Source organism: Gorilla gorilla, chromosome 20 (genome assembly GCF_029281585.2).
Source record: "Gorilla gorilla gorilla isolate KB3781 chromosome 20, NHGRI_mGorGor1-v2.1_pri, whole genome shotgun sequence".
Taxonomy (NCBI): Eukaryota; Metazoa; Chordata; class Mammalia; order Primates; family Hominidae; genus Gorilla; species Gorilla gorilla.
In genome coordinates this window covers 43,716,188-43,743,586 of record NC_073244.2, presented here as the reverse complement: position 1 = coordinate 43,743,586, position 27,399 = coordinate 43,716,188, and the positions used below count along the sequence as shown (strand labels likewise).

Here is a 27,399-nt window from a genome sequence, read left to right as displayed (position 1 = left end):
GACAGAATAATAGTATCTGTGGTTCTCAAAAATTACATATTGGAACCATTTATTTAAAAAAAAAAAAGATTTTACTTTAGATTGGGTGTCTCACCCTTGGTCAGGTAATTCTTTGCTGTGGGTGAGACTGCGCATTGCAGGCTGTTCAATTGCATCCCTGGCCTCTCCCTACTAGATGGTAGTAGCATACTCCCCCACCCACCCACTCTGCCCACAGTTTCAACAACCAAAAATGTTTCCAGACATAGCCAAATGTTCCCTAGGGCAAAAGTGCCCAGGCTGAGGACTGCTGCGCTAGATATAGTTCTCTAATCTGGATTAAATCATACACATAAACTTTATTCATCATTGTCTTTATGTTATAGTAGGAAAATTAAGGCATTTCATAAAATATGAAATCAATTGTACAATGCATGATACAGTTGAAGATCTGGACATGGAATTGGTGTCTTAACTATCATTTCTCACCTTTAATCAATAAACATTATTCCTCTTGAAAGATGATGAAAAATTACTCAAATACAGTAAAAATAAACATCATTAATCAAACACTACATTTCTAACCTCTTTACATTCATTAACAGTGTGGAATACAAACAATGATGGTTTTTGTTATGGCTTTGTGTTTCTTTAAAATGCTAACTAGGCCAGGCGTGGTGGCTCAAGCCTGTAGTCTCAGCACTTTGCGAGGCCAAGGTGGGCAGATCACCTCAGGTCAGAAGTTCGAGACCGGACTGGCCAACATGGTGAAACCCCGTCTCTACTAAAAATACAAAGATTAGCTGGGCGTGGTGGTGGGTGCCTGTAATCCCAGCTACTCGGGAGGCTGAGGCAGAAAAATCGCTTGAACCCGGGAGGCGGAGATTGGAGTGAGCCGAGATTGCACCATTGTACTCCAGCCTGGGCAACAGAGTGAGACTCTGTCTCAAAAATAAATAAAATAAAATAAAATAAAATAAAATAAAATAAAATAAAATGTTAACTAAAATCAATTTCTAATTTGGGAAACATAATAACTAATACCATTTGATTTTAAAAAGAATTGTATCTTAATCATTAAGCTAAAGACATAGCAAGAAAACAATGACATGGTCACTTGAAGGGTGTCTCAGCCAACTTTTCACCATCTAATAAGACACCCTTAAAGTAATTCCAGCAGAAAGTCTCAGAAATTCATTGATCAACCTCCAAAGCACATCAGGGAAGGTGCTAATACAGTGGACAACAAGAACAATAAACAGCAGAACACGTTATTTAAATATTTGAGATAATAAAACAATACAGAAGTAGGAACCCTTGTGAAATTATGTTCTTGTTTTGGGTAACGAGATCATTAATACGTTATAAACTTCATACGTGTGGCACACTGTAAGGATTAAAGAATGGAATAAGCAAGCGAGCTCCCTAAAACACCTGATATAAGAAACACCATGCTGGGCACGGTGGCTCACGCCTGTAATCCCACACTTTGGGAGGCCAAGGCGGGCAGATCATGAGGTCAGGAGATCGAGACCAGCCTGGCCAACATGGTGAAACTGTTTCTACTAAAAATACAAAATTTAGTGGGGCATGGTGGCGCATGCCTATAGTCCCAGCTACTCAGGAGGCTGAGGCATGAGAATCACTGGAACCTGGGAGGTGGAGGTTGCAGTGAGCTGAGATTGGGCCACTGCACTCCAGCCTGGGTTCTGGGCAAGAGTGAGACACTCTGTCTCAAAAAAAAAAAAAAAAAGGGCTGGGTGTGGTGGCCCACGCCTGTAATCCCAGCACTTTGGGAGGCCAAGGCGGGCGTATCACGAGCTCAAGAGATTGAGACCATCCTGGCTAACACGGTGAAAACCCATCTCTACTAAAAATACAAAAAAAAATTAGCTGGGCATGGTGGCGGGCGCCTGTAGTCCCAGCTACTCGGGAGGCTAAGGCAGGAGAATGGCATGAACCCCTGAGGCAGAGCTTGCAGTGAGCCTATATCATGCCACTGCACTCCAGCCTGGGCGACAGATTGAGACTCTGTCTCAAAAAAAAAAAAAAGAAAAAGAAAAAAAAAAGAAATACTGAATTGCAGTAACTTTTATAGGCACAAACTTCCTTAAGTTTCAAGCAAATGAAAGTTAACCCTCATTATTCATGAGGACTTCAAGTAGGCCATTTTACAAACAAGCTTAAGCACCCTACAAATGGCTTTTTCTTACTACAGAGTTCTTAGGATAAACGTGTTTATACTTTGACTGAACAGTCACGTGGATATCATAAAGGTGGCGATGGTATGTCACTATCCGGTGAAATTGCTTGCCTTCCTTCATGATTTCCTCAGTCTTTTTTTCAGTAGACATAAGATTTTCCAAAAAGTCTGAATCTTCTAAATATAGCTCATCACCTGAAAAAGGAAAAAATCTGATTTTATTTTTAAATACAAAATTATTTTTCACCATGGCAGAAGGTATAAAATTTTAATTCCATCGAGTATTATTTTATAAATCACTCCGATATACTAATGACATATAAATCAGTATTTTTATCTATTTCATATGTTTGGAACTGAGATAGTTGTTAAATCAGTATTTATTTTGATCTATTTAATATGTTTAGAACTGAGATAGTTGTTTAATCTAATTCTATGAGCTTACCTCAATTTCTTTATTGTGTTTTTTTATCTTTTTTTTTGAGATGGAGTCTCACTCTGTTGCCCAGGCTAGAGTGCAGTGGCACGATCTCGGCTCACTGCAGCCTCCACCTCCTGGGCTCAAGCAATTCTCATGCCTCAGCCTCCCGAGTAACTGGGATCACAGGTGCTTGCCACCACGCCTGGTTAATTTTTATATTGTTAGTAGAGACAGGTTTCACCATGTTTACCAGGCTGGTCTCAAACTCCTGACCTCAAATGATTCACCCACCTCGGCCTCCCAAAGTGCTGGGATTACAGGCGTGAACTACTGCGCCTGTCCTCTTTCTTGTGTTTTTAATATCCCCTTACAACACCCCAGCCAAGAGTCTTCTTTGGGCCCATAAACATCTGTGACTGGTATGTTTCCACTGTGAACTGTAACTATTATACTAGTTCATGACTCTCTTTATTCTATTCAATACTGATATTAAGATTGGCCTTGATATTCATATACTTTTGATGTTTCAAAGTGGGCTGTTCTTATCATCTTCAGGTTAATTTAGAGAAATTGCATCAAAACTGCTAAATTTTCCCACTGTAGGTTGAGTAATAAATCTTTTTTTTTTTTTTGAGACGGAGTTTCGCTCTTGTTGCCCAGGCTGGAGTGCAATGGCACAATCGCAGCTCACCACAACCTCTGCCTCCTGGGTTCAAGTGATTCTCCTGCCTCAGCCTCCCGAGTAGCTGGGATTACAGGCATGCGCCACCATGCCCAGCTAATTTTGTATTATTAGTAGAGACGGGGTTTCTCCATGTTGGTCAGGCCGGTCTCGAACTCTCGCCCTCAGGTGATCCACCCGCCTCAGCCTCCCAAAGTGCTGAGATTACACGTGTGAGCCACCGTGCCCAGCCTTTTGTTTTGTTTTGTTTTTGACAGAGAGTCTCGCTCTGTCGCCCAGGTTAGAGTGCAGTGGCATGATCTTGGCTTACTGCAACCTCTACCTCCTGGGTTCAAGTGATTCTCCTGCCTCAGCCTCCTGAGCAGCTGGGATTACAGGTGTGTGCCACCACGCCTGGCTAATTTGTTTTTTTTTTTTTTTTGTATTTTCAGTTGAGATAGAGTTAACATTTTACTTTATTTTCTTCATAATTTCATAATTCATAATTTCAATTGAAATTATGTTCAACTGAAAAAAAAAAACAAAGTTGGCTGGGCGCAGTGGCTCATGCCTATAATCCCAGAATTTGGGGAGGCTGAGGTGGGCAGATCACCTGAGGTCAGGAGTTCAAGACCAGCCTGGCCAACATGGTGAAACCCTGTCTCTACTAATAATACAAAAAAATTAGCCAGGCGTGGTGGCACATGCCTGTAATTCCAGCTACTCGGGAGGCTGAGGCAGAAGTATTGCTTGAACCCAGGAGGCAAAGGTTGCAGTGAGCCCAGACTGCACTCCAGCCTGGGTGACAAGAGCAAAACTCTGTCTCAAAAAAAAAGCTCCCTAATTCAAATTAGATGACAACTTACGAGTTCTCGTAATTCAAACTTAAAATGCAAAAAAGTGAGAAATCAGCCAGGCGTGGTGGCTCATGACTGTAATCCCAGCACTTTGGGAGGCCAAGGCGGGTGGATCACAAGGTCAGGAGTTCAAGACCAGCCTGGCCAAGATGGTGAAACCCCATATCTACTAAAAAAATATACAAAGATTAGCCGGGCACAGTAGTGGGCACCTGTAATCCCATCTTCTTGGGAGGCTGAGGCAGAGAATTGCTTGAACCTGGGAGGTGGAGGTTGCAGTGAGCCAAGATCGTGCCACTGCACTCCAGCCTGGGTGACAGAGGGAAACTGTCTCAAAAAAAAAAAAAGTGAGAAATTATATGAGAAAGACCTTTGTCAATGTCTAGGAAATATATTAATATAAATGTATGTGTATGTATATGACATTATGCAGAATTTCTGGTTATAATAATATGGATATTTTATAGGCTTTGATCTTGCTTAGCTAATACCCTGTAGATTACAAAACACAGACTGTAATTCCCGTCTCTATGTTGGGCAATACAGCCATGCAGCCCAGGGCACTGAATGTGAATACTAACAAAAGCACTGATGCTTCACTGGTTTACCTGGTAAAAGATGGACCATCCCATCAGCAGTTAACAAGATGATCGGCAGCCACCTTTCCAGTCCTTCTAATGCACGACCCAAACAAAATTTGTGCAAGTCAGAGAGAGAGGCAAAGTTTGCAAGTCTTCTCACTTCATAGAACTGTGGGGGTGGCAACCAAATTTCTTTTGATAAGAAACTTTCAGTTGCCTCTGATGGAGATGACCACTGTGAAAGACAAAGGCAGGGTTTCCTAAGGTTTATGCCATAGACAATGTGAGACTTGAGACAGTCAGACCAGTACCTAAGGTAGAACTGAATGTGTAAAATGAATTCATTAATGCGCCCTGTGAGATCCCTCAAAGACAACATGAAAAGATTCAGTGAAGAAAGCTGGGTTGATCCTCTTAAGAGGTTGCTTATTAGGACACTGATCCTCAGAACTAGTAAATAAACCAGGGCAGACCCCCGAGGCTTGACCTGGGAGAGCTGTTCAGCATAAGAGGCGGGAGATCCAGAGAGGGTAAGGTGGTTCCGGTCCCTGCTGAAAGAAGAAAGACTCTGAAGGGTAAACTCATCACAGTAGATGGAGAATTTGGTGCCTGTTCATTCCTCTGGGAAATCGGTACTTGGCTAGATCCTGAGGATATAATGATGGACACCACAAAGCTCTCCTAGGCCCTATGGGGACTTGAGCAACCAAAATGCTTTGTGATGTGGTGATGTGTGCCACGTGGTACAACGGCGGTGAAGCATCAGGAGCAACAGCAGCTTTCAGGAAGTCACCCGGCATGACTCAGCCTACAGTCGAGAGAGTAATAACTTGGTAGGGTTTCAGCCAGGCAGTATTTGCCCGGAAAACTTCAGTGGCTTCATTCTACAACCTCCTCTCCTTCCTGAGCCTTCTTTCCATAGACATTTAGATAAGAAGAGCTGATTCAATGGATATGGAATAACCTCAAAGGTTGTTCCTTTTTTTTTTTTTGAGACAGAGTCTCGCTCTGTCACCCAGGCTGGAGTGCAGTGGCCCGATCTCGGCTCACTGCAAGCTCCACCTCCTGGGTTCATGCCATTCTCCTGCCTCAGCCTCCGGAGTAACTGGGACTACAGGCGCCCACCACCACACCCGGCTAATTTTTTGTATTTTCAGTAGAGACGGGGTTTCACTGTGTTAGCCAGGATGGTCTCGATCTCCTGACCCCATGATCCACCTGCCTCGGCCTCCCAAAGTGCTGGGATTACAGTCGTGATTTTTTTTTTTTTTTTTGACTGAGTACCTCTCTGTCGCCCAGGCTGCAGTGCAGTAGCGCAATCTTGGCTCACTGCAACCTCTACTTCCCGGGTTCAAGCAATTCTCTGCCTCAGCCTCCCAAGTAGCTGGAACTACAGGCACCCGCCACCATCGTGGCTAATTTTTGTATCTTTTTTTTTTGAAACGGAGTCTTGCTCTGTCACCCAGGCTGGACTGCAGTGGTGTGATCTCAGCTCACTGCAAGCTCCACCTCCTGGGTTCATGCCATTCTCCTGCCTCAGCCTCCCGAGTAGCTGGGACTACAGGTGCCTGCCACCACGCCCAGCTAATTTTTTGTATTTTTAGTAGAGACGGGGTTTCACCGTGTTCACCAGGATGGTCTCGATCTCCTGACTTTGTGATCCACCCGCCTCGGCCTCTCAAAGTGCTGGGATTACAGGCGTGAGCCACCGCGCCCGGCCTAATTTTTGTATCTTTAGTAGAGATGGCATTTCACCATCTTGGCCAGGCTGGTCTTGAAATCCTGACCTCGTGATCCACCCACCTCGGCCTCCCAAAGTGCTGGGATTACAGGTGTGAGCCACCGCGCCTGGCCATAAGGCTGTTCTTTACTTGGTTTACTAAATATCCACTTATACACCTAGGAGAAACTGATTCTCGCCCCCAAGCCCTGGGATTTGGAATTGATTTCTGCTTTAGATGACTGTAGGTCAAAGGTTTGCAAGCTCGTACATGCTTAAACATTGACTGAGAAGTCTGTGAAGCCTTCACATTCCCAGGGCCCTGGTATGGTGCCCAGCAATCTATGAGTTCAGTGAGTCCCCCAATCATTCTGCAGGTGGCCAAAATGGCATTTAAAAAACAGAGCCCTGGGCCTCAAAGGACCACCCAATCTCTCTATGTTATTTCCAAGGCAACCGTATGAGTTCAGTGATAACAACGAAGACAAAGGGTTAAATGGCAGGCATCAACCCACTTAATCCAACCTATTCAGGTGAGTCCAGACCACAGGTTACAATGCCTTATCACTTACTGATTACTTCTTACTAGTAAAGCATTGTACAAAATGCAATGCTTTCCTGCTGAGTGCAGTGGCTCACGCCTGTAATCACAGCCACCTGGGAGGCTACAATGGGAGGTGAGTCCTACCATGGCCAGGGTTACTGCTTAAAGGGAATTCCCAGACTGCAACCCAAGGAGCAAGAGACTAATCAGAGCCTGGAATTTTCACTGACTTGAGACACAGCTTGAATTTTGGGAAGCCCATACAGCAGAATTTGGGAAGCAGCATACAGTAGTCTCCCCTTATGCAAGAGGAATACTTTCCCAGATCCCTAGTGGATGCATGAAATCAAGGAAGTGCTAAGCCTTATACAAACTATGCTCTTCCTACACATACACACCTATGATAAAATTTAATTGATGAATTAGGCCCAGTAAGAGATTAACAATAACTTATTATTATTATCATTTTGAGATGGAGTTTCGCTTTTGTTACCCAGGCTGGAGTGCAATGGCGCGATCTCTGCTCACTGCAAACTCCACCTCCCGGGTTCAAGCGATTTTCCTGTCTCAGCCTCCCGAGTAGCTGGGATTACAGGCATTTGCCACCACACCTGGCTAATTTTGTATTTTTAGTAGAGACGGGGTTTATTCCTGTTGGTCAGGCTGGTCTCGAACTCCCGACCTCAGATAATCTGCCCGCCTCGGCCCCCAAGGGGTTGGGATTACAGGCATGAGCCACCGTGCTCAGCCAACAATAACTTATAATAAACTAGAACAATGATAACAATTCGTGTAGTAAAAGTTGGTGAATGTGGTCTCTCTCTCTCTCTCCAAATATCTTAATATTTTCAGACCTTGGTTGACTGAGGGTAACTCAAACCATGGAAAGAGAAACCAGGCATAAAGCTGTACCTGAGAGGAAAGACCTACAGAGTAGAGCTCTAGAAATCTGTGTAGGGTGCACTTGAATCTTTGCTCAACACTTATCTATGTATGCATAAGGTGAAACCACATGAGACCAGGAAAGAATGATGCCTCTTTTTTTTCCTATTATTAGTATTTTACTTTACTCACCATTGTATACATAAGGAGAGAATGATTTCTGAAGAAAGAACAATTACCTGAGAGCCTTAAGATTAAACTCCCAGAGGTCACCTGGGGCTAAGGATTATTCGAATTCCTTCCAATCACAGTGGAGAGATCATGTTGAACATAAGCAGCACTCAAGTAGACCTTATGAGGGTCATACATTTAGAAGTGCAGCTAATGACCAGGTGCAGTGGCTCATGCCTGTAATCCCAGCACTTTGGGAGGCAGAGGTGGGTGGATCACCTGAGGTCAGGAGTTCAAGACCAACCTGGCCAACATGGTGAAACTCGGACTCTACTAAAAATACAAAAATTAGCCAGGCATGGTGGCACGTGCCTGCAATCCCAGCTACTCAGGAGGCTGAGGCATGAGAATCACCTGAACCAGGGAGGAGGAGGTTGCAGTGAGCCAAGACCACGCCACTGCACTCCAGCCTGGGCGGCAGAGTGAAAGTATGTCTCAAAAAAAAAAAAAAAAAGTGCAGCTAAATTAGCTCTAGAATAAAGGCTACTATAGGCCCATGCTAAAATCACTTAAAATCATTTAAAATTAAACCTCAAGACAATTAAGGTAATTTGCAATCACTTAACTGCTTGCTAGGAAATGTCCAATACTCTCTTTTTGTTTTTCTTTTTTTTTTGAGACAGAGTCTCGCTCTGTCACCCAGGCTGGAGTGCAGTGCTGTGATCTCATCTCACTGCAACCTCTGCCTCCTGGGTTCAAGCGATTCTCCTGCTTCAGCCTCCAGAGTAGCTAGAACTATAGGCACCCACGACCATGACTGGCTAATTTTTTTGGTATTTTTAGTAGAAACGGGGTTTCACAATGTTGGCAAGGCTGGTCTTGAACTGCTGACCTCGTGATCCACACACCTTGGCCTGCCAAAGTGCCGGAGTTACAGGCGTGAGCCACTGCACCCAGCCAAGTTCCAATACTTTTTTTTTTTTTTTTTTGAGATGAAGTCTTGCTCTTGTCCCCCAGGCTGGAGTGCGATGGCGTTGATCTCAGCTCACTGCATCTCTGCCTCCCAGGTTCAACCGATTCTTCTGCCTTGGCCCCCCAAGTAGCTGGGATTACAGGTGCCTGCCACCATGCCCAGCTAATTTTTGTATTTTTACTTGAGACGGGGTTTCACCATGTTGGCCAGGCTGGTCTAGAACTCCTGACCTCAGGTGATCTACCCACCTTGGCCTCCCAAAGTGCTGGGATTATAGGTGTGAACCACCATGCCCGGCCCAAAGTCCAATACTCTTTAAAGGAATGTGACAAGATTCAGCACTCAACAACATAAAGTCACAATATCCAACATTCAATAAAAATTGCAAGACATGATGAAGTGGGAAAACATCATCCAAAACTAGAAAAAAAATAAGTCAACAGAAACAGACCCAGAAATTATAGCAAGGATTAAGTTAGCAGAAAAGGGCATTAAAAACAATGCTGTAAAGATACAAAGGAAAACATCAACATGATGAAAGAAATAAAAAATATTACCTGCAAGAGGCTGGGCATGGTGGCTCACGCCTGTAATCCCAGTACTTTGGGAGGCCAAGGCAGGCGGATCACAAGGTCAGGAGTTCGAGACCAGCCTGATCAACATGGCAAAACCCCGTCTCTACTAAAAATACAAAACTTAGCTGGGCATGGTGGCATGCGCCTGTAATCCCAGCTACTCAGGAGGCTGAGGCAGGAGAATTGCTTGAATCTGGGAGGCAGAGGTTGCAGTGAGCCGAGATCGTGCCATTGCACTCCAGCCTGGGCGGCAGAGCAAGACTCTTGTCTAAAAAAAAAAAAGTTACCTGCAAGAGTGGTAACAGACCTCTCCTAAGAAATTTATGCAAACTAGCAAATAAGGGAGCAATATTTTTAGGTACATAAGGAAAAAAACCTATCAACCTAGAATTTTATACCTAGCCAAAGTATCTTTCAAAAACAAAGACAAAATAGTTATTTTCAAGCAAGAAAAAGTTAGAGGATTCATTGTCACAGGATCTATACTACAAGAAATATTAGAGAAACTTCTTTAGGCAGAAGGATACCAGAGATAGATTTAGAGCTACACAAAGGAATAAAGAGTGCTAAAAATAGTAAATATGTGGATGGGCATGGTGGCTCATGCCTGTGATCCCAGCACTTTGGGAGGCCCAGCTGGGTGGATCACCTGAGGTCAGGAGTTTGAGATCAGCCTGGCCAACATGGTGAAAACTCGTCTCTACTAAAAGTACAAAAAGTAGCTGGGCATGGTGGTGGGTGCCTGTAATCTCAGCTACTCGGGAGGCTGAGGCAGGAGAATCACTTGAACCAGAGAGGCGGAGGTTGTAGTGAGCCAAGATCATGCCACTGCACTCCAGCCTGGGTGACAGAGTGAGACTCCGTCTCAAAAAAAAAAAAAAAAAAAAAAAAGCCTGGGCACAGTGGCCCACACCTGTGATCTCAGCATTTTGGGAGGCTGAGGCAGGTGGATCACCTGAGGTCAGGAGTTCAAGACCAGCCTGACCAACATGGAAAAACCCCATCTCTACTAAAAATACAAAATTGGCTGGCCGTGGTGGGTGCATGCCTGTAATCCTAGCTACCTGGGAGGCTGAGGCAGGAGAATCACTTGAACCTGGAAGGCAGAGGCTGTGGTGAGCTGAGATGGCACCATTGCACTGCAGCCTGGGGAACAAGAATGAAACTCCATCTCAGTAAAAAAATAGTAAATATGCAGGTAAACATAAGACGTTTTTTCTCATTAAGACTGATGGTCTAGGCTGGGTGTGGTGGCTGATGCCTGTAATCCCAGCACTTTGGGAGGCCGAGGTGTGCGGATTACCTGAGGTTGGGAGTTCAACAGCAGCCTGACCAACACGGAGAAAACCCGTTTCTCCTAAAAATACAAAATCAGCTGGGCGTGGTGGCGTATGCCTACAATCCCAGCTACTGGGGAAGCTGAGGCAGGAGAATCACTTGAACCCAGGAGGTGGAGGGTGCGGTGAGCCGATATCATGTCATTGCATTCCAGCCTGGGCGACAAGAGCAAAATACTGTCTCAAAAAAAAAAATTGATGGTCTAAAGCAAAAATAATCAGAGTGTATTGTAGAGTTTATAATAAAAGTCAAATGTATGACAACAATAGCATAAAGGACAGGAGAGAACAAATAAGTATATTGCTGCAAGGTTCTAACTCTATAAACGAAATGAAAGATGTATATTGCAAATTTTAGAGGAACTACAAAGAGACATAGTTAATAAGTTAATAATGGAAATAAAAGTCATAAGAAAAACAGTACAAATAGATGGGAACAAAAAATGAGCAGTAAGATGGTAGATATGAATCTAACCTTATTGACAATAACAAATTTAAATAAACACTCCAACTAAAAAGCAGAAGTTTTTATATTGGATAAAAAGCAAGACTATATGCTGCCTGCAAGAAACACACTTTTTTTTCTTTTTTTGGAGATGGAGTCTCGCTCTGTCGCCCAGGCTGGAGTGCAGTGGCATGATCTTGGCTCACTGCTACCTCTGCCTCCTGGGTTCAAGCAATTCTCCTGTCTCCACCTGTATGAGGGTTCAGTCAGGCTGGTGGGAAAAAATTTAGTTATAATAGCCAGAAACCCTCTTGGAAGGCCTGAGAGTTGCATAACTTTGGTAACAGATCTGGCTGAAGGCAGCCTAGTCCACTTACCTTTAATTAAATAAATTAAAGTAGATACAAAGGAATGTGGGGAGTTTATCTAACTAGCTTGTTTACTCATGTGGTCCTAAGACTAACCTTGGATCTACCGCAGGTGCTTAATAGCTTTCTACCTGGGATGTCTGCAAGGTCAATTACCCTCTAGTGGTGTTGACTCAAGCCTTTGTCAATTAATCTTTACTGAATAAACATGAGTCTGGCTGGCTGGTCAAGGCCGAGGTCGCAACTTTTTACAGCACTCTCCTGGGAGTCTGTAAGTAGCCCTGATGCTCAGTCAGACTGGCAAAGCAGAGTATCTGTATCAGTGCACATTATTCATCCATCATTGGGTCAGGGTCTGCAGGACAGACCCCTGCACACCTGGATAATTTTTGTATTTTTAATATAGATGGGGTTTCGCTATGTTGCTGGGCTGGTCTCAAACTCCTGAACTCAGGTGATCAGCCCTCCTTGGCCTCCCAAAGTGTTGGGATTATAGGTGTAAGCCACTGCACCCAGCCAGAAACGCACTTTAAATAATAAAGACACAGATAGTTTAAAAGGATAGAAAAATATACTAACATGAATCAAAAGAAAGTCAGAGGGGCTATATTAATATCAAACAGAGTAAACTTCAGATTTCAGAATAAAGATTATAACCAGGAATAAAGAAGGATATTTCATAATCATCAAAGAGTTAATCCATGAACTTTCAAAAGTCCTAAATGTGGATACAGTCAGTACCTTACATGGGAGCTTCAAAATACATGAAGCCAAATCTGATAGAACTAAAAGGTGAAAAAGACAACTCCACAATTATTAGTTGCAGATTTCCGCATTCCTCTCTCAGCACCTGATGAATCAAGGAAATGATATAGAAGACTTGCAAGACTGGCCAGGCACAGTGGCTCACGCCTGTAATCCCAGCACTTTGGGAGGCCCAGACAGGTGGATCACCTGAGGTCAGGAGTTGGCCTGACCAACCCAGTGAAACCCGTCCCTACTAAAAATACAAAAATTAGCTAGGCATGGTGGCAGGCGCCCGTAATCCCAGCTGCTTGGGAGACTGAGGAAGGAGAATCGCTTGAACCTGGGAGGAAGAGGTTTCAGTGAGCCAAGATCAGACCACTGCACTCCAGCCTGGGTGACAGAGCAAGACTCCGTTTCAAAAAAAAAAAAAAAACCTGCAAGATGCTATAAACAACTCAACCTAATTTTACATTTTCACCAAAATACCAACAAATAGCAGAATACATATTCTTCTTAGGTGCAAAGGGAACATTCACCAAGATAGAACATATTCATGGCCATAAAACAAGTCTCAATAATTTTTTTTTTTTTGAGAAAGGGCCTGACTCTGTTGTCCAGGCTGAAGTGCAGTGGTGTGATCATGGCTCACTGCAGCCTCAACCTCCCAGGCTCAAGGGATCCTCTCACCTCAGCTTCCTCAGTAACAGGAACCACAGGCATGTATCACCATGCCCAGCTAAGTTTTAAAATTTTTTGTAGATATGAGGTCTTAGTATCTTACAGTCCAGGCAGGTCTTGAGTTCTTGAGCTCAATTGATCCTCTGGCCTTCTTCTCCCAAAATGCTGAGATTATAGGTATCAGTCACTGTACTGGCCAATAAATTTTAAAAGACTGAAACTGGCCAGGCACAGTAGCTTATGCCAATAATCCCCAAGACTTTGGGAGGCTGAAGCTGGACGGTTGCTTGAGGCCAGGAGTTCAAGACCTCCCTGAGCAACATAGTGAGATCCGGTCTCTACAAAAAATAAAACAATTAGCCAAGCGTGGTTGCAGGTGCCTATGGGCCCAGCTACCCGGGAAGCTGAGACTGGAGAATCACTTCAGCCCAGTGAGAGGTGAAGCCAGCTGGACTTCCTGGGTCGAGTGGGGACTTGGAGAACTTTTCCGTCTAGCTAAAGGTTTGTAAACGCACCAGTCAGCACTCTGTAAAAATGCACCAATCAGCACTCTGTGTCTAGCTCAAGGTTTGTAAATGCACCAATCAGTACTCTGTAAAAACGCACCAATCAGCACTCTGTGTCTAGCTAAAGGTTTGTAAATACACCAATTAGCACTCTGCAAAAATGGACCAATCAGCACTGTGTAAAATGGACCAATCAGCACTATGTAAAATGGACCAATCAGCGCTCTGTAAAATGGACCAATCAGCAGGATGTGGGCAGGGCCAAATAAGGGAATAAAAGCTGGCCACCAGAGCCAGCAGTAGCAACCCGCTTGGGTCCGTTTCCATGCTGTGGAAGCTTTGTTCTTTTGCTCTTCGCAATAAATCTTGCTGCTGCTCACTCTTTGGGTTTGCCCTACCCTTATGAGCTATAACACTCACCGCGAAGGTCTGCAGCTTCACTCCTGAAGCCAGTGAGACCAGGAACGCACCAGGAGGAACCAACAATTCCAGACATGCCACCTTTAAGAGCTGTAACACTCACTGCAAAGGTCTGTGGCTTCACTCCTAAAGTCAGCGAGACCATGAACCCAATGAAAGAAAGAAACTCCAGACACATCTGAATATCTGAAGGAACAAACTCCGGACACACCATCTTTAAGAACTGTAACACTCACCACAAGGGTCTGCAGCTTCATTCTTGAAGTCAGCGAAACCAAGAACCCACCGGAAGGAACCAATTCTGGACGCATTTTGGCGACCACGAAGGGACTATCACCTATCACTAAGCGGTGAGTGCCTTTGGACCCCTTTCGCTTGCTATTCTGTCCTATTTTTCCTTAGAATTTGAGAGCTAAATACCGGGCACCTGTTGGCCAGTTAAAAGCGACTAGTGTGGCTGCTGAACTAAAGACACGGGTGTCAGGCTTTCTGAGAAAGGGCTAACAACCCCCAACTCTTTGGAGTGGGGAGCGTTGGTTTGCCTGGAACCAGCTTCTGCTTTTCCTGTACTTCTGGGCTGAGCCGAGGGTCAACAGCGAGGAAAGCTATTCAGCTCCAGGGTCCCAACAACAAGTTGGTTGACCCGGTGGCCATGAGTGGAACTCTGAAAGTCATGTCGCCCAGGCGAGACTCGCCCATCTATCCTATCTATCCTGACCCTTGCCTCCTGGGTCCTAATGCCTGTCAGACAAACTTCCTCTCACCTTTCTTTGAGGCTAGTCCCACTTCTAAAAACCACTCCATCTCTGGTGCTTTTCTAGTTTCTCCTGTAAGAATGATTTCTAGTATAAACTTCAGGACTCTGTTACCTTCCTTAGACACTCGGGCTCACCAATCAGAAAGACACAATTTTTGCTCAAAGCCCCATCGTAGGGGGGACTATCTGGAATTTTAGAATCCCTCCTCAGAAAAGCAGGCCTAACAAAAGCTATTCCTGAAGCTAGGATATCGGGAGCCTCAGAAATTGTATCCTTCCTATTCATATAACTGGGAACAAAAGGCTTCACTCTTCCAACTCTGGAGATCCCTTCCCTCCCTCAGGGTATGGCCCTCCACTTCATTTTGGAGGATGGGGCATAACATCTTTGGGGGCATAACATCTTTATAGGACATGGGTAAGGTCCCAATACTAACAGGAGAATGCTTAGGACTCCAACAATTTTCTGAGAATGCATCAGTAAGGGCCACTAAATCTGATTTTTCTTGGTCCTCTTTGTGGTCTAGGAGGACAGGAAAGGGCGCAGGTTTTCGAGAATGTGTTGGTAAGGGCCACTAAATCCGACCTTCCTCATTCCTCCTTGTGGTCTAGGAGAACTAGTGTTTCTGCTGCTGTGTCAGTGAGCACAACCATTCTGATCAGCAGGGTCCAGGGACTGTTGTGGGTTCTTGGGCAGGGGTTGTTTCTGCTGCTGCGTTGGTGAGCACAACTATTCCAATCAGCAGGGTCTGGGGACTGTTGCAGGTTCTTGGGCAAGAGGTGTTTCTGCTGCTGCATTGGTGAGCGCAACTATTCCGATCAGCAGGGTCCAGGGACCATTGCAGGTTCTTGGGCAGGGGGAGAAACAAACAAACCAAAACCGCAGGCGGTTTTGTCTTTCAGATGGGAAACACTCAGGCATCAACAGGCTCACCCTTGAAATGCATCCTAAGCCATTGGGACCAATTTGACCCGCAAACCCTGAAAAAGAGGTGGCTCATTTTTTTCTATACTACAGCCTGGCCGCAATTTCTCTCTCTGATGGGGAAAAATGGCCACCTGAGGGAAGTATAAACTACAATACTATCCTGCAGCCTGACCTTTTCTGTAACAGGGAAGGCAAATGGAGTGAAATACCTTATGTCCAAGTTTTCTTTTCATTGAAGGAGAATACACAAGTATGCAAAGCTTGCAATTTACATCCCACAGGAGGATCTCTCAGCTTACCTCCATATCCTAGCCTCCCTATAGCTCCCCTTCCTATTAATGATAAGCCTGCTCTAATCTCCCCTGCCCAGAAGGAAACAAGCAAAGAAATCTCCAAAGGACCACAAAACCCCCCAGGCTATCGGTTATATCCCCTTCAAGCTGTAGGGGGAGGGGAATTTGGCCCAATCTGGGTACGTGTTCCCTTCTCCCTCTCTGATTTTAAGCAGATCAAGGCAGACCTTGGGAAGCTTTCAGATGATCTTGATAGGTATACAGATGTCCTACAGGGTCGAGGGCAAACCTTCTATCTCACTTGGAGAGATGTCATGCTAGTGTTAGATCAAACCCTGGCCTTTAATGAAAAGAATGTGGCTTTAGCTGCAGCCCAAGAGTTTGGAGATACCTGGTATCTTAGTCCAGTAAATGATAGAATGGCAGTTGAAGAAAGGGACAAATTCCTTACTAGTCAGCAAGCCATATGTCAGTAAGTCAGTATGGATCCTCACTGGGACCTTGACTCAGATCATGGGGACTGGAGTCGTAAACATCTGCTGACTTGTGTTCTAGAAGGACTAAGGAGTATTAGGAAAAAGCCCATGAATTATTCAATGATGTCCACCATAACTCAGGGAAAGGAAGAAAATGCTTCTGCCTTCCTCGAGCAGCTACGGGAGGCCCTAAGAAAATACACTCCCCTGTCACCCGACTCACTTGAGGGTCAATTGATCCTAAAAGACAAGTTTATTACCCAATCAGCTGTGGATATCAGGAGAAAGCTCCAAAAGCGAGCCCTGGGCCCTGAACAAACTCTGGAAGCATTATTAAACCTGGCAGCCTCAGTGTTCTATAATAGGGACCAAGATAGACAGGCCCGAAAGGAAAAGTGAGATAATAGAAAGGCCGCAGACTTAGTCATGGCCCTCAGACAAACAAACCTTGGTGGTTCAGAGGGGACAGAAAATGGAGCAGGCCAATCACCTGGTAGGGCTTGTTATCAGTGTGGTTTACAAGGACACTTTTTTAAAAAAAGATTGTCCTATGAGAAACAAGCTGCCCCCTCGCCCATGTCCACTATGCTGAGGCAATCACTGGAAGACACACTGCCCCAGAGGACAAAGGTTCTCTGGGACAGAAGCCACCAACCAGATGATGCAACAAGACTGAGGGTGCCCGGGGAAAGCACCAGCTCATGTCATCACTCTCACTGAGTCCCGGGTATGTATAAAAATTGAGGGCCACGAAATTGACTTCCTCCTGGACACTGGCGTGGCTTTCTCAGTGTTAATCTCCTGTCTTGGAGCTGTCCTCAAGGTCTGTTACCATCCGAGGAATCCTGGGACAGGCTGTAACCAGGTATTTCTCCCACCTCCTCAGTTGTAATTGGGAGACTTTGCTCTTTTCACATGCCTTTCTTGTTATGCCTGAAAGTCCCACACCCTTATTAGGGAGGGATATATTAGCCAAAGCTGGAGCTATCATCTACATGAATATGGGGAACAAGTTACCCATTTGTTGTTCCCTGCTTGGGGAGGGAATCAACCCTGAAGTCTGGGCATTGGAAGGAACAAACTCAAGCTCCAGCCTTAAGCCTTCCCACAGGACGAAACTTTTCTTTAAACGTCACAGAGAGAGCAGGAATAGCTCTTGGGGTCCTTACTCAGACTCATGGGACAACTCCACAACCAGTGGCATACCTAAGTAAGGAAACTGATATAGTAGCAAAAGGCTAGCCTAACTGTTTAGGGGTAGTTGTGGCAGTGGCTGTCTTAGTGTCAGAGGCTATCAAAATAATACGAGGAAAGGATCTCACTGTCTGGACTACTCATGATGTAAATGGCAAACTAGGTGCCAAAGGAAGTTTATGGCTATCAGACAACCACCTGCTTAGATACCAGGCACTACTCCTTGACGGACCAGTGCTTCAAGTGCATACGTGTGTGGCCCTCAGCCCTGCCACTTTTCTCCCAGATGATAGGGAGCGGGTCAAGCGTGGCTGCCAACAGGTAGTAGTCCAGACTTATGCCGCTTGAAAGGATCTCTTAGAAGTCCCGTTAGCTAATCCTGACCTTAACCTATATACCGATGGAAGTTCATTTGTGGAAAATGGGATACGAAGGGCAGGTTATGCCACAGTTAATGATGTAACCATACCTGAAAGTAAACCTCTTCCCCCAGGGACCAGCACCCAGTTAGCAGAACTAGTGGCACTTACCCGAGCCTTAGAACTGGCAAAGGAAAAAAGAAAAACCGTGTATACAGATAGCAAGTATGCTTATCTAATCCTACATGCCCATGCTGCAATATGTAAAGAAAGGGCGTTCCTAACCTCTGAGGGAACCCCCATTAAATACCACAAGGAAATCATGGAGTTATTGCACTCAGTGCAAAAACCCAAGGAGGTGGCAGTCTTACACTGCCGAAGCCATCAAAAAGGGGAAGGAGAAGGGAGAACGGCACCATAAGCAGCTGGCAGAGGCAGGGAAAGACCAGCAGAGAGAAAGAGAGGCAAAGTCAAAGACAGAAGGAAAGAGAGGAAGAGACAAAGGAGTCAGAGAGAAAGAGATAGAAGTAGTAAAGAAAAAACAGTGTACCCTATTCCTTTAAAAGCCAGGGTAAATTTAAAATCTGTAATTCATGCCTGTAATCCCAGCACTTTGGGAGGCCAAGGCGGGCAGATCACGAGGTCAGGAGTTTGAGACCAACTTGGCCAACATGGTGAAACCCTGTCTCTACTAAAAATACAAAAATTAGCCAGGTATGGTGGCGGGCGCCTGTAATTCCAGCTACTCGGGAGGCTGAGGCAGGAGAACTGCTTGAACCCGGGAGGCAGAGGTTGCAGTGAGCCTAGATCACGCCACTGCACTCCAGCCTGGGTGACAGGGCAAGACTCCGTCTCCAAAAAAATAAAAATAAAAAATAAAACCTACAATTGATAATTGAAGGTCTTCTCTGTAACCCTATAACACTCCAATACCACCTTGTTGTCAGTGTAAACAAGGGCATAGCCCAAAAGCACTGAGGCCACTGACAACCCGTAGCCTTCCTATCAAAAATCCTTAACCCAGCAGGTTCCTAACAGGGGATCTAAATCTGAAGGCCTGACCAGACATAGGAGGCACCCCCTTCAGGACAGGATGATAGATGTTTCCTCCTGGGCGATTAAGGAAAAAGACACAATGGGTACTCAGTACATGATAAGGAAACTCTTACAGAAGCAGAGTTAGGAAAATTGCCTAATAATTGGTCTGCTCAAACGTGCAAGCTGTTTGCACTCAGCCAAACCTTAAAGTACTTACAGAATCAGGAAGGAGCCATCTATACCAATTTTAAGTTGATATGGACTGAACGAGGTCTTATTAATAGCAAAGAATAATTGAAATCCCAAACTTAAGGTTTTCAACAAAAGTAAAGTTTGCTAAAAGTTAACAGTGTAACACATATTATCCTAACTTCTAATCTTATGGACATCAGACCCTATCAGTGCCCCTCAAAGCTCAAGTCCATCAGCGCAGGGCCATACAACTGATACCCCTACTTATAGGGCTAGAAATCGCCACTGCTACAGGAACCGGAATAGCCAGTTTATCTACTTCATTATCTTACTACCACACACTCTCAAAGGATTTCTCAGACAGTTTGCAAGAAATAACAAAATCTATTCAGTAAGGATAGTAACTACAAGCCCAAATAGACTCTAGCAGCAGTGACTCTCCAAAACCCCCGAGGCCTAGACCTCCTCACTGCTGAGAAAGGAGGACTTTGCACCTTAGGGGAAGAGTGTTGTTTTTACACTAACAAGTCAGGGATAGTGCAAGATGCCGCCCGGCATTTACAGGAAAAGGTTTCTGAAATCAGACAACGCCTTTCAAACTCTTATACCAACCTCTGGAGTTGGGCAACATGGCTTCTCCCCTTTCTACATCCTGTGACAGCCATTTTACTATTACTCACCTTCGGGCCCTGTATTTTTAACCTCCTTGTCAAATTTGTTTCCTCTAGAATCAAGGCCATCAAACTACAGATGGTCTTACAAACGGAAACCCAAATGAGCTCAACTAACAACTTCTACCGAGGACCCCTGGACCAACCTACTGGCCCTTTCACTGGCCTAGAGAGTTCCCCTCTGGAGGACACTACAACTGCAGGGCCCCTTCTTTGCCCCTGTCCAGCAGGAAGTAGCTAGAGCAGTCATTGCCCAATTCCCAACAGCAGTTGGGGTGCCCTGTTTAGAGGCAGGATTGAGAAGTGAAGCCCCTGGACTTCCTGGGTCCAGTGGGGACTTGGAGAACTTTTCTGTCTAGCTAAAGGTTTGTAAATGCACCAATCAGCACTCTGTAAAAACGCACCAATCAGTACTCTGTGTCTAGCTAAAGGTTTGTAAATGCACCAATCAGTACTATGTAAAAACGCACCAATCAGTGCTCTAGCTAAAGATTTGTAAATGCACCAATCCGCACTCTGTAAAAATGGACCAATCAGCACTCTGCAAAATGGACCAATCAGCAGGACATGGGCAGGGCCAAATAAGGGAATAAAAGCTGGCCACCCAGCCACCAGCACTCAACCTGCTCTGATCCCCTTCTGCTGTGGGAGGTTTGTTCTTTTGCTCTTTGCAATAAATCTTGCTGCTGCTCACTCCTTGGGTCCGCACTACCTTTATCAGCTGTAACACTGACCACAAACGGCTGCAGCTTCGCTCCTGAAGCCAGCGAGACCACAAACCCACCAAGAGGAACAAACAACTTCCGACGCACCACCTTTAAGAGCTGTAACACTCACTGCAAAGGTCCGCGGCTTCACTCCTGAAGTCAGCGAGACCACGAACCCACCAGAAGGAAGAAACTCCGGACACATCTGAACATCTGAAGGAACAAACTGGACACACCATCTTTAACAACTCTAACACTCACTTCAAGGGTCCGCGGCTTTATTCTTAAAGTCGGCGAGACCAAGAACCCACTGGAAGGAACCAATTCTGGACACACCAGGAGCTGGAGACGAGCCTGGTTGTGCAACACAGAGAGACAAGACCCCCATCTGTACCAAAAATAAATAAAAATAGGAAGACTGGAATCATATTAAGTCTGTTCTCCAAGAAAACCAAATTAAATGGCTATGGATATGAACTATGTCTACACATGTACAAGTGCTTACACGGTGGCCACGCTGGAGGAACCACGTGGAGAGACAGGCTCCAGGCCTTGAGACCCCAAAGCCTAGGAAAGCAGAGAGCACTTCACCAAGAGCATGGCTTTGGTCTACAGGGGTGAGACTTTCCTGCCCGTCTAAGCGTTCCTTGCTGCTTAATCTCTCTGGGTTTGGCCTATGCGGGGGGGCCTGGGCCACTGGGAGGGGTCCTCCCTCTCACGTCCTGGCGGTCCGCAGCAAGGCCCTGAGCAGGCCCTACCTGGTAGCCCACCACCTCCGCCAAGTCGGGGTACACGGGCGGCGGCTCGCTCAGGCAGCACAGGAAGAAGGCCGTGTCAAAGCGGCGAGTGGTGCCCCGCAAGAAAGGGGTGAGCCAGGCGCTCCAGTTGTGCAGCGCCCAGATGTCGGGTGTGCAGTCGAGGTGGGCGCACAGCCGCAGGAAGTGGCGCGGGTCCTGGCGCACGCGGTCGCGCCAGGAGACCAGGCCCCGCAGCGGCTCCAGGGCGAGGCCAGGCCCGGGTGCTGGGCCTGGTGGGGAAGTCCTGGGCCGCAGCAGCAGCACGCCCGCCTCCTCGAAGGCCTCCCGCACGGCGCAGATGCGGAAGGCTACGTCGTCAGGCAGCGTCCCAGTGTTGTCGGCCTTGTGGTCATCGGCGTCGGGCAGCGACGGGAAAGCGGTGTGGCTGAATGGCGCCGGGCCCAGGCCGAAGCGCGGCGGCCCGTGGTGCGGCGCGAAGAGGCCCAGCCAGTCCGCCGAGCGGTCGGCCGCATCCAGCACTCCGCCCGAGAAGACGTGCGCGCCCGGCATGAAGCCTTGGTGCGGGGAGCGCTGCAGCAGCAGCAGCCGGAAGCCCTCAGCGGGCGGCGGGCGCGACGGCGGGGTGGCGGTCTCCGGGCGCGACCAGCCAGCCGCCAGGACGATGCTGGCCGCCCGCCGCCAGCGGCTGGGGCCCGGCCGCAGGGAGCTGCTCATGGCGCACAGCTTCCCGGATCCGATTCTGGCGCGGCCTGAGCTCCTCCGCAGGTGGCCCGGCCCTGCAGGGACCCCAGGCACCTCCGGGGGCCTCGCGGGGATTGAGGACGAGCCTCCGGCGCTGGGTGAACCTGGGCGTTTGGTCGGCAACGGCGCCTGCCTGTGGGAGGGGCACCCGAGCAGGCGCCGCCTCGAGTGCACTGGGGCCCAGCTAGGGCACTTTCGCGGGACAATGGGTGTCACGGCAGCCAGCGACCGTTTGTCATTCACAGCTGCCTGAAAGGAGGACCGCAGTATTCCCACGCAGGAAGCTTGGACCAAAAGCAGGAATGCTTAAGGGCGCATATGACTCGCCATGGTAAAAAACAGGATGCCAACCCAGGCCTGATGACATCCACCACACTAAAAGCTCAGGACTAGGACTTTCTGCTTTAAACAAGGATCCACATGTGGGTGTTTTCTGTGGGAGAGGGAGAGAGGACATTCGAAGGGCAGAAGTCTGACCTTTGCAAGCACACATGAACCACACCAATGAGAAATGAATGGATGAGCCAGATGCCAAATTATAAATTTCCTACTGCACACCTTGAATGTGAAAGGTACTCCCAGAGTAATTTCTCTCGTGTTCTGGTTACCTTTTATTGTCAGGGCGCCTGGGGACGGCCTTAGGTGTCTTAGGACATTTGACGAGTTCCACTTTGATGGGAGATGTTTAATCTGGGCCTCCACATGGAGATTTCTCTCCACCTTGTTAGTGTCTAGAAGACTCCCACCTCCAATAGCAGGATTATGATCTTTTGAAAAGCCTGTGTAAATTTGAGTCTTTTCTTTTATAACTCCTTATCAGTCACCGACAGCTTTTCCCATAAGTGCTATTATAATTGGATCACACATTTGTTATGTTTTTGGATGAAATACACTATACCCCTGCCGACCCTCACAAACCATCATTTTAATGTGGGTTATTTCCTGGGTAGAATCCACAGATGACATTGTCAATATTTAGGGTTTTTGTTTGTTTTTTTGTTTGAAGAGACCTGGTCTCTGGCCAGGCGCTGTGGCTTACACCTGTAATCCCAGCACTTTGGGAGGCCGAGGCGGTCGGATCACCTGAGGCCAGGACTTCAAGACCAGCGTGGCCAACATGGCAAAACCCCGTCTCTACTAAAAATACAAAAATTAGCTGGGTGTGGCGGCCCGCGCCTATAGTTGCAGCTACTCAGGAGGCTGAGGCAGGAGAATCACTTGAATCTGGGTGGAGGTTGCAGTGAGCCAAGATCCTGCCACTGCATTCCGGCATGGGTGACAGAGCGAGACTCTGTCTCAAAAAAATAAATAAATAAATAAAATAAAAATACAGAGCAAGGGAGAGAAAGGAAATAAGGCACTCAGGTGATTAAAGTAACATGTCTTCAATACTAGGAGTAATAATAATCCTAGGGGATAATAATATTAGTAGTTACTGGGTACAGTGTGTGAGGCACTAGGAACTTTATTAGTATTAGTTGTGTAATTCTTACAAAACCCCATGAAGTGGAAACAGTTATCACTATTTTACAGATGACTAACCATTTATGGAGGGATTAAGGGTCTTAAGAACATACTACTCCCTTTGCTGTAAAATAACACCGTGGTTTTGTGGGTGAATGTGTGTGTTTCAACATCAGCTGGTTTTCACAGAAGCTGGTTACTCATGAGTGAGATGACCAAGTCCTGGTCCTGGGTGCATAGAAAACAACAGAAACTGAACCTTTTTTTTTTTTTTGAGAGGGAGTCTGGCTCTCTCACCAGGCTGGAGTGCAGTGGTGCGATCTCGGCTTACTGCAATATCTGCCTCTCGGGTTCAAGCAATTCTCCTGCCTCAGCCTCTGGAGTAGCTGGGATTGCAGGCGCATGCTACTATGCCTGACTAATTTTTGTGTTTTTAGCAGAGACAAGGTTTCATCATGTTGGTGAGGCTGGTCTCGAACGCCTGACCTCAAGTGATCTGCCTACCTCAGCCTCCCAAAGTGCTGGGATTACAGGTGTGAGCCACCACACCTGGCAGAAACTGGACCTTAACCAACACAGAACAGTGTCCAAAATGTGCACACTGCCATGACTGTCATATTTGGGGCACTGAGATGACACAATTACAGTTTATGGATTCAGAGATCATGTCATATAAACTCAGTTATCTGAACTGTAGCCAAGAAATGATACAGAGGCAAAGAACTAACCATGAGCATTCAAAGAGATACAGATACCATATTCATATCTAAAGTGCTCTGCTCACAGGATAATTTGTGGATATGTTATTTACCTAATGCTGTTAACAAATTAGTCAAAAACTTGGTGGCTTAAATCAATAAACACTTATTGTCCAGGCATGGTGGGTAATGTCTGTACCCCTAACACTTAGGGAGGGCGAGGCGGGAGGATAACTTGAGGCCAGGAATTCAAGACCAGCCTGGGAAACACAGTGAGACCCCGCCTCTTAAAAGAAAATTAGTGGGGAGGTGCAGTGGCTCACGCCTATAATCACAGCACTTTGGGAGGCCAAGGTGGGCGGATCACAGGTCAGGAGATCGAGACCATCCTGGCTAACACGGTGAAACCCCATCTCTACTAAAAATACAAAAAAATTAGCCGGGTGTGGTGGCGGGCGCCTGTAGTCCCAGCTACTCAGGAGGCTGAGGCAGGAGAATGGCGGGAACCCGGGAGGCAGAGCTTGCAGTGAGCTGAGATTGCGCCACTGCACTCCAGCCTGGGCGACAGAGTGAGACTCCGTCTCAGAAAAAAAAAAGAAAAAGAAAATTAGCTGGGTGTGGTATCACATGCCTGTAGTCGCAGCTACTCAAGAGGCTGAGATGGGAGGATCGCTTGGGCCCAGGAGTTGGAGGCTGCAGTGAGCCATGATCACGCCACTGCACTCCGACCTGGGTGACAGAGCAAGACTCTGCCTCGAAAGAAGAAAAAAGATGGGGCACAGTGGCTCACACCTGTAATCCCAGCACTTTGGGAGGCCGAGGTGGGTGGATCACCTGAGGTCACAAGTTTGAGGCCAGCCTGGCTAACATGGTGAGACCCCGTCTCTACTAAAAATACAAAAAAAAACCACCAAAAATTAGCTGGGTGTGGTGGTGGGCGCCTGTAATCCCAGCTACTCGGGAGGCTGAGGCAGGAGAATCGCTTGAACCCGGGAGGCGGAGGTTGCAGTGAGCTGAGATAGTGCTACTGCACTGCAGCCTAGGTGAGAGAGCAAGACTCTGTCTCAAAATCAAAAGCAAAACAAAACAAAAAAACAAGAAAAACAAACAAAAAACAATGGACATTGATTATCCCACCGTTTCTGTTGATCAGGTATTAGGGACCACCTCCATGTGGTGATCCTAACTCAGTATCTCCCATGAGGCTGTGATCAGCATGTCAGCCAGGGCTTGTCCAGCACTGGGAGATCCACTTCCTCAATGGCTCACTCACATGGCTGTTGGCAGGGGGCCTAGTTCCTTACCGCATGGATCTTTCCATAGGGTTGCTTCAATGTCTTCAGGACTTGGGTAAACTTCTCCCAGAAAGAATGATCCATGAGAGAGGAAGAAGCCATAATGCCTTTTATGACTTAGCCTCAAAAGTTACACTTCAGGCTGGGCACAGTGGCTCATACCTGGCAATCCCAGCACTTTGGGAGGCCAAGATGTGTGGATCACCTGAGGTCAGGAGTTGAGCCTAGCCTGGTCAACAGGGTGAAACCCCGTGTCTACTAAAAATACAAAAATTAGCTGGGTATGGTGGCGCAGAAGAATTGCTTGAACCCAGGTGGCAGAGGTTGCAGTGAGCCAAGATCATACCACTGCACTCCATCCTGGGCGACAGACTTAGACTCCGTCTCAAAAAAAAAAAAAAAGAAAAAAAAAGAAAAAAAACCTTTTTAAAAATCATTCTGAGAAATTATTTTTAGGTGGTTATTCATTTTTTTTTTTTTTTGAGACAGGGTCTCACTCTGCGGCCCAGGTGCAGTGATGCTATCACAGCTGACCAGAGCCTGGACACCCCCAGGCTCAAGTGGTCCTCCCACCTCAGCCTCCTGAGTAGCTGGGACTACAACACCACAACGGGCTAATTTTTGTATGTTTTGTAGAGATAAGGTTTTGCTTTGTTGCCCAGGCTGGTGTTGAACTCCTGGGCTCAACCAATCCACTTGCCTTGGCCTTGCAAAGTGCTGGAATTACAGACATAAGCCAACGCATCAACCTGAGCCTTTATTTTTATTTTATTTTTTTGAGGAGTCTTGCTCCTATTGCCCAGGCTAGAGTGCAGTGGCATGATCTCGGCTCACTGCAAACTCCGCCTCCTGGGTTCAAGCGATTCTCCTGCCTCAGCCTCCCAAGTAGCTGGGATTACAGGTGCCTGCCACCACATCTGGCTAATTTTTATATTTCTAGTAGAGACAGGGTTGCACCATCTTGGCCAGGCTGGTCTTGAACTCCTGACCTCATGTGATCCACCCACCTTGGCCTCCCAAAGTGCTGGGATTACAGGCCTGAGCCACTGTGCCCGGCATTTTTTTTTTTTTTTTGAGACAGGGTCTCACTCATTCTGTCACCCCAGGCTGGAGTACAGTGGCATGATCTTGGGGAAAGCTGGTCACCCCACCCTAATCTTATCATGCAAATGGGCTTTCCAGTTGATTGGTGTCATCTTGTCTGCTTCTTACAGTACATGTGACCGAGAAAGAGAAGGGAAGATGGAGCCGCCATCTTCAACAGGAGTGGCACAACTGTCGGATCTACGTCTGCAGCTGGATTTTACAGGCTACTCTTCATTAGAAAGGAAAACTTTACGGAGGACTTCCATGCCTTCACTATCTGCCTAAGTAAATTCTTCTTAACTCCTGTACCAGTCTCAGCCTCATTTTGTCCAGCCCCTATACAAGATGAAGTTGCTCTGGTTCAAACGCCTGACACAACCTTGCTCCAAAATGAACATGGGGGATGTATGTTACCTATATGTTTACCCATTGCACATGTGGTCAACCCCCCCCCATAAACATGTACAGCTTTCCCCCAAAACCTGCTGAATATGACTTTCTTGTGTAATACAGACCCTGGGATGCATAAAACCCAACCTGCCCTTTCCCTCTTTGAAGAGAGAGACCTTTACAAACTGATATCCCATGGTGTTTTGGATGAGAACTACAAAGTGACATGGGGGAGCTTTTTAGGGGTGATGGAAATGTTCTACATCTTCTTGGCTGTAGTAGTG

General features: G+C 46.5%; 1 protein-coding gene and 1 long non-coding RNA gene across 2 annotated transcripts; one reads left to right on the top strand and one right to left on the bottom strand.

The window, feature by feature from the left end:
- Nucleotides 1–318: 318 nt before the first annotated feature.
- NUDT19 (nudix hydrolase 19) lies at nucleotides 319–22,316 on the bottom strand. The gene is made up of 3 exons (XM_004060452.5): nucleotides 21,442–22,316; nucleotides 4,730–4,937; nucleotides 319–2,377 (listed from the first exon to the last, which is right to left on the bottom strand). The coding sequence occupies exons 1-3, from the start codon at nucleotides 22,153–22,155 to the stop codon at nucleotides 2,172–2,174; spliced, it is 1,128 nt and encodes a 375-aa protein (XP_004060500.3). The 5' UTR covers nucleotides 22,156–22,316; the 3' UTR covers nucleotides 319–2,171.
- LOC129528488 (uncharacterized) lies at nucleotides 13,969–27,031 on the top strand. The gene is made up of 2 exons (XR_008673708.1): nucleotides 13,969–14,418; nucleotides 26,854–27,031. It is a non-coding gene; the product is annotated as an uncharacterized lncRNA (long non-coding RNA).
- The last annotated feature ends 368 nt before the right edge of the window (nucleotides 27,032–27,399 follow it).

What these genes read in the sequence shown, in the direction of transcription:
- NUDT19 (XM_004060452.5), bottom strand. Translation starts at nt 22,155, where the DNA reads ATGAGCAGCTCCCTGCGGCCGGGCCCCAGCCGCTGGCGGCGGGCGGCC. An exon ending in CGGAGGTGGTGGGCTACCAG is followed by an intron (nt 4,938 to 21,441) that starts GTAGGGCCTGCT and finishes TGTCTTTCACAG; the next exon opens with TGGTCATCTCCATCAGAGGC. An exon ending in GATGGTCCATCTTTTACCAG is followed by an intron (nt 2,378 to 4,729) that starts GTAAACCAGTGA and finishes TTCCTTTTTCAG; the next exon opens with GTGATGAGCTATATTTAGAA.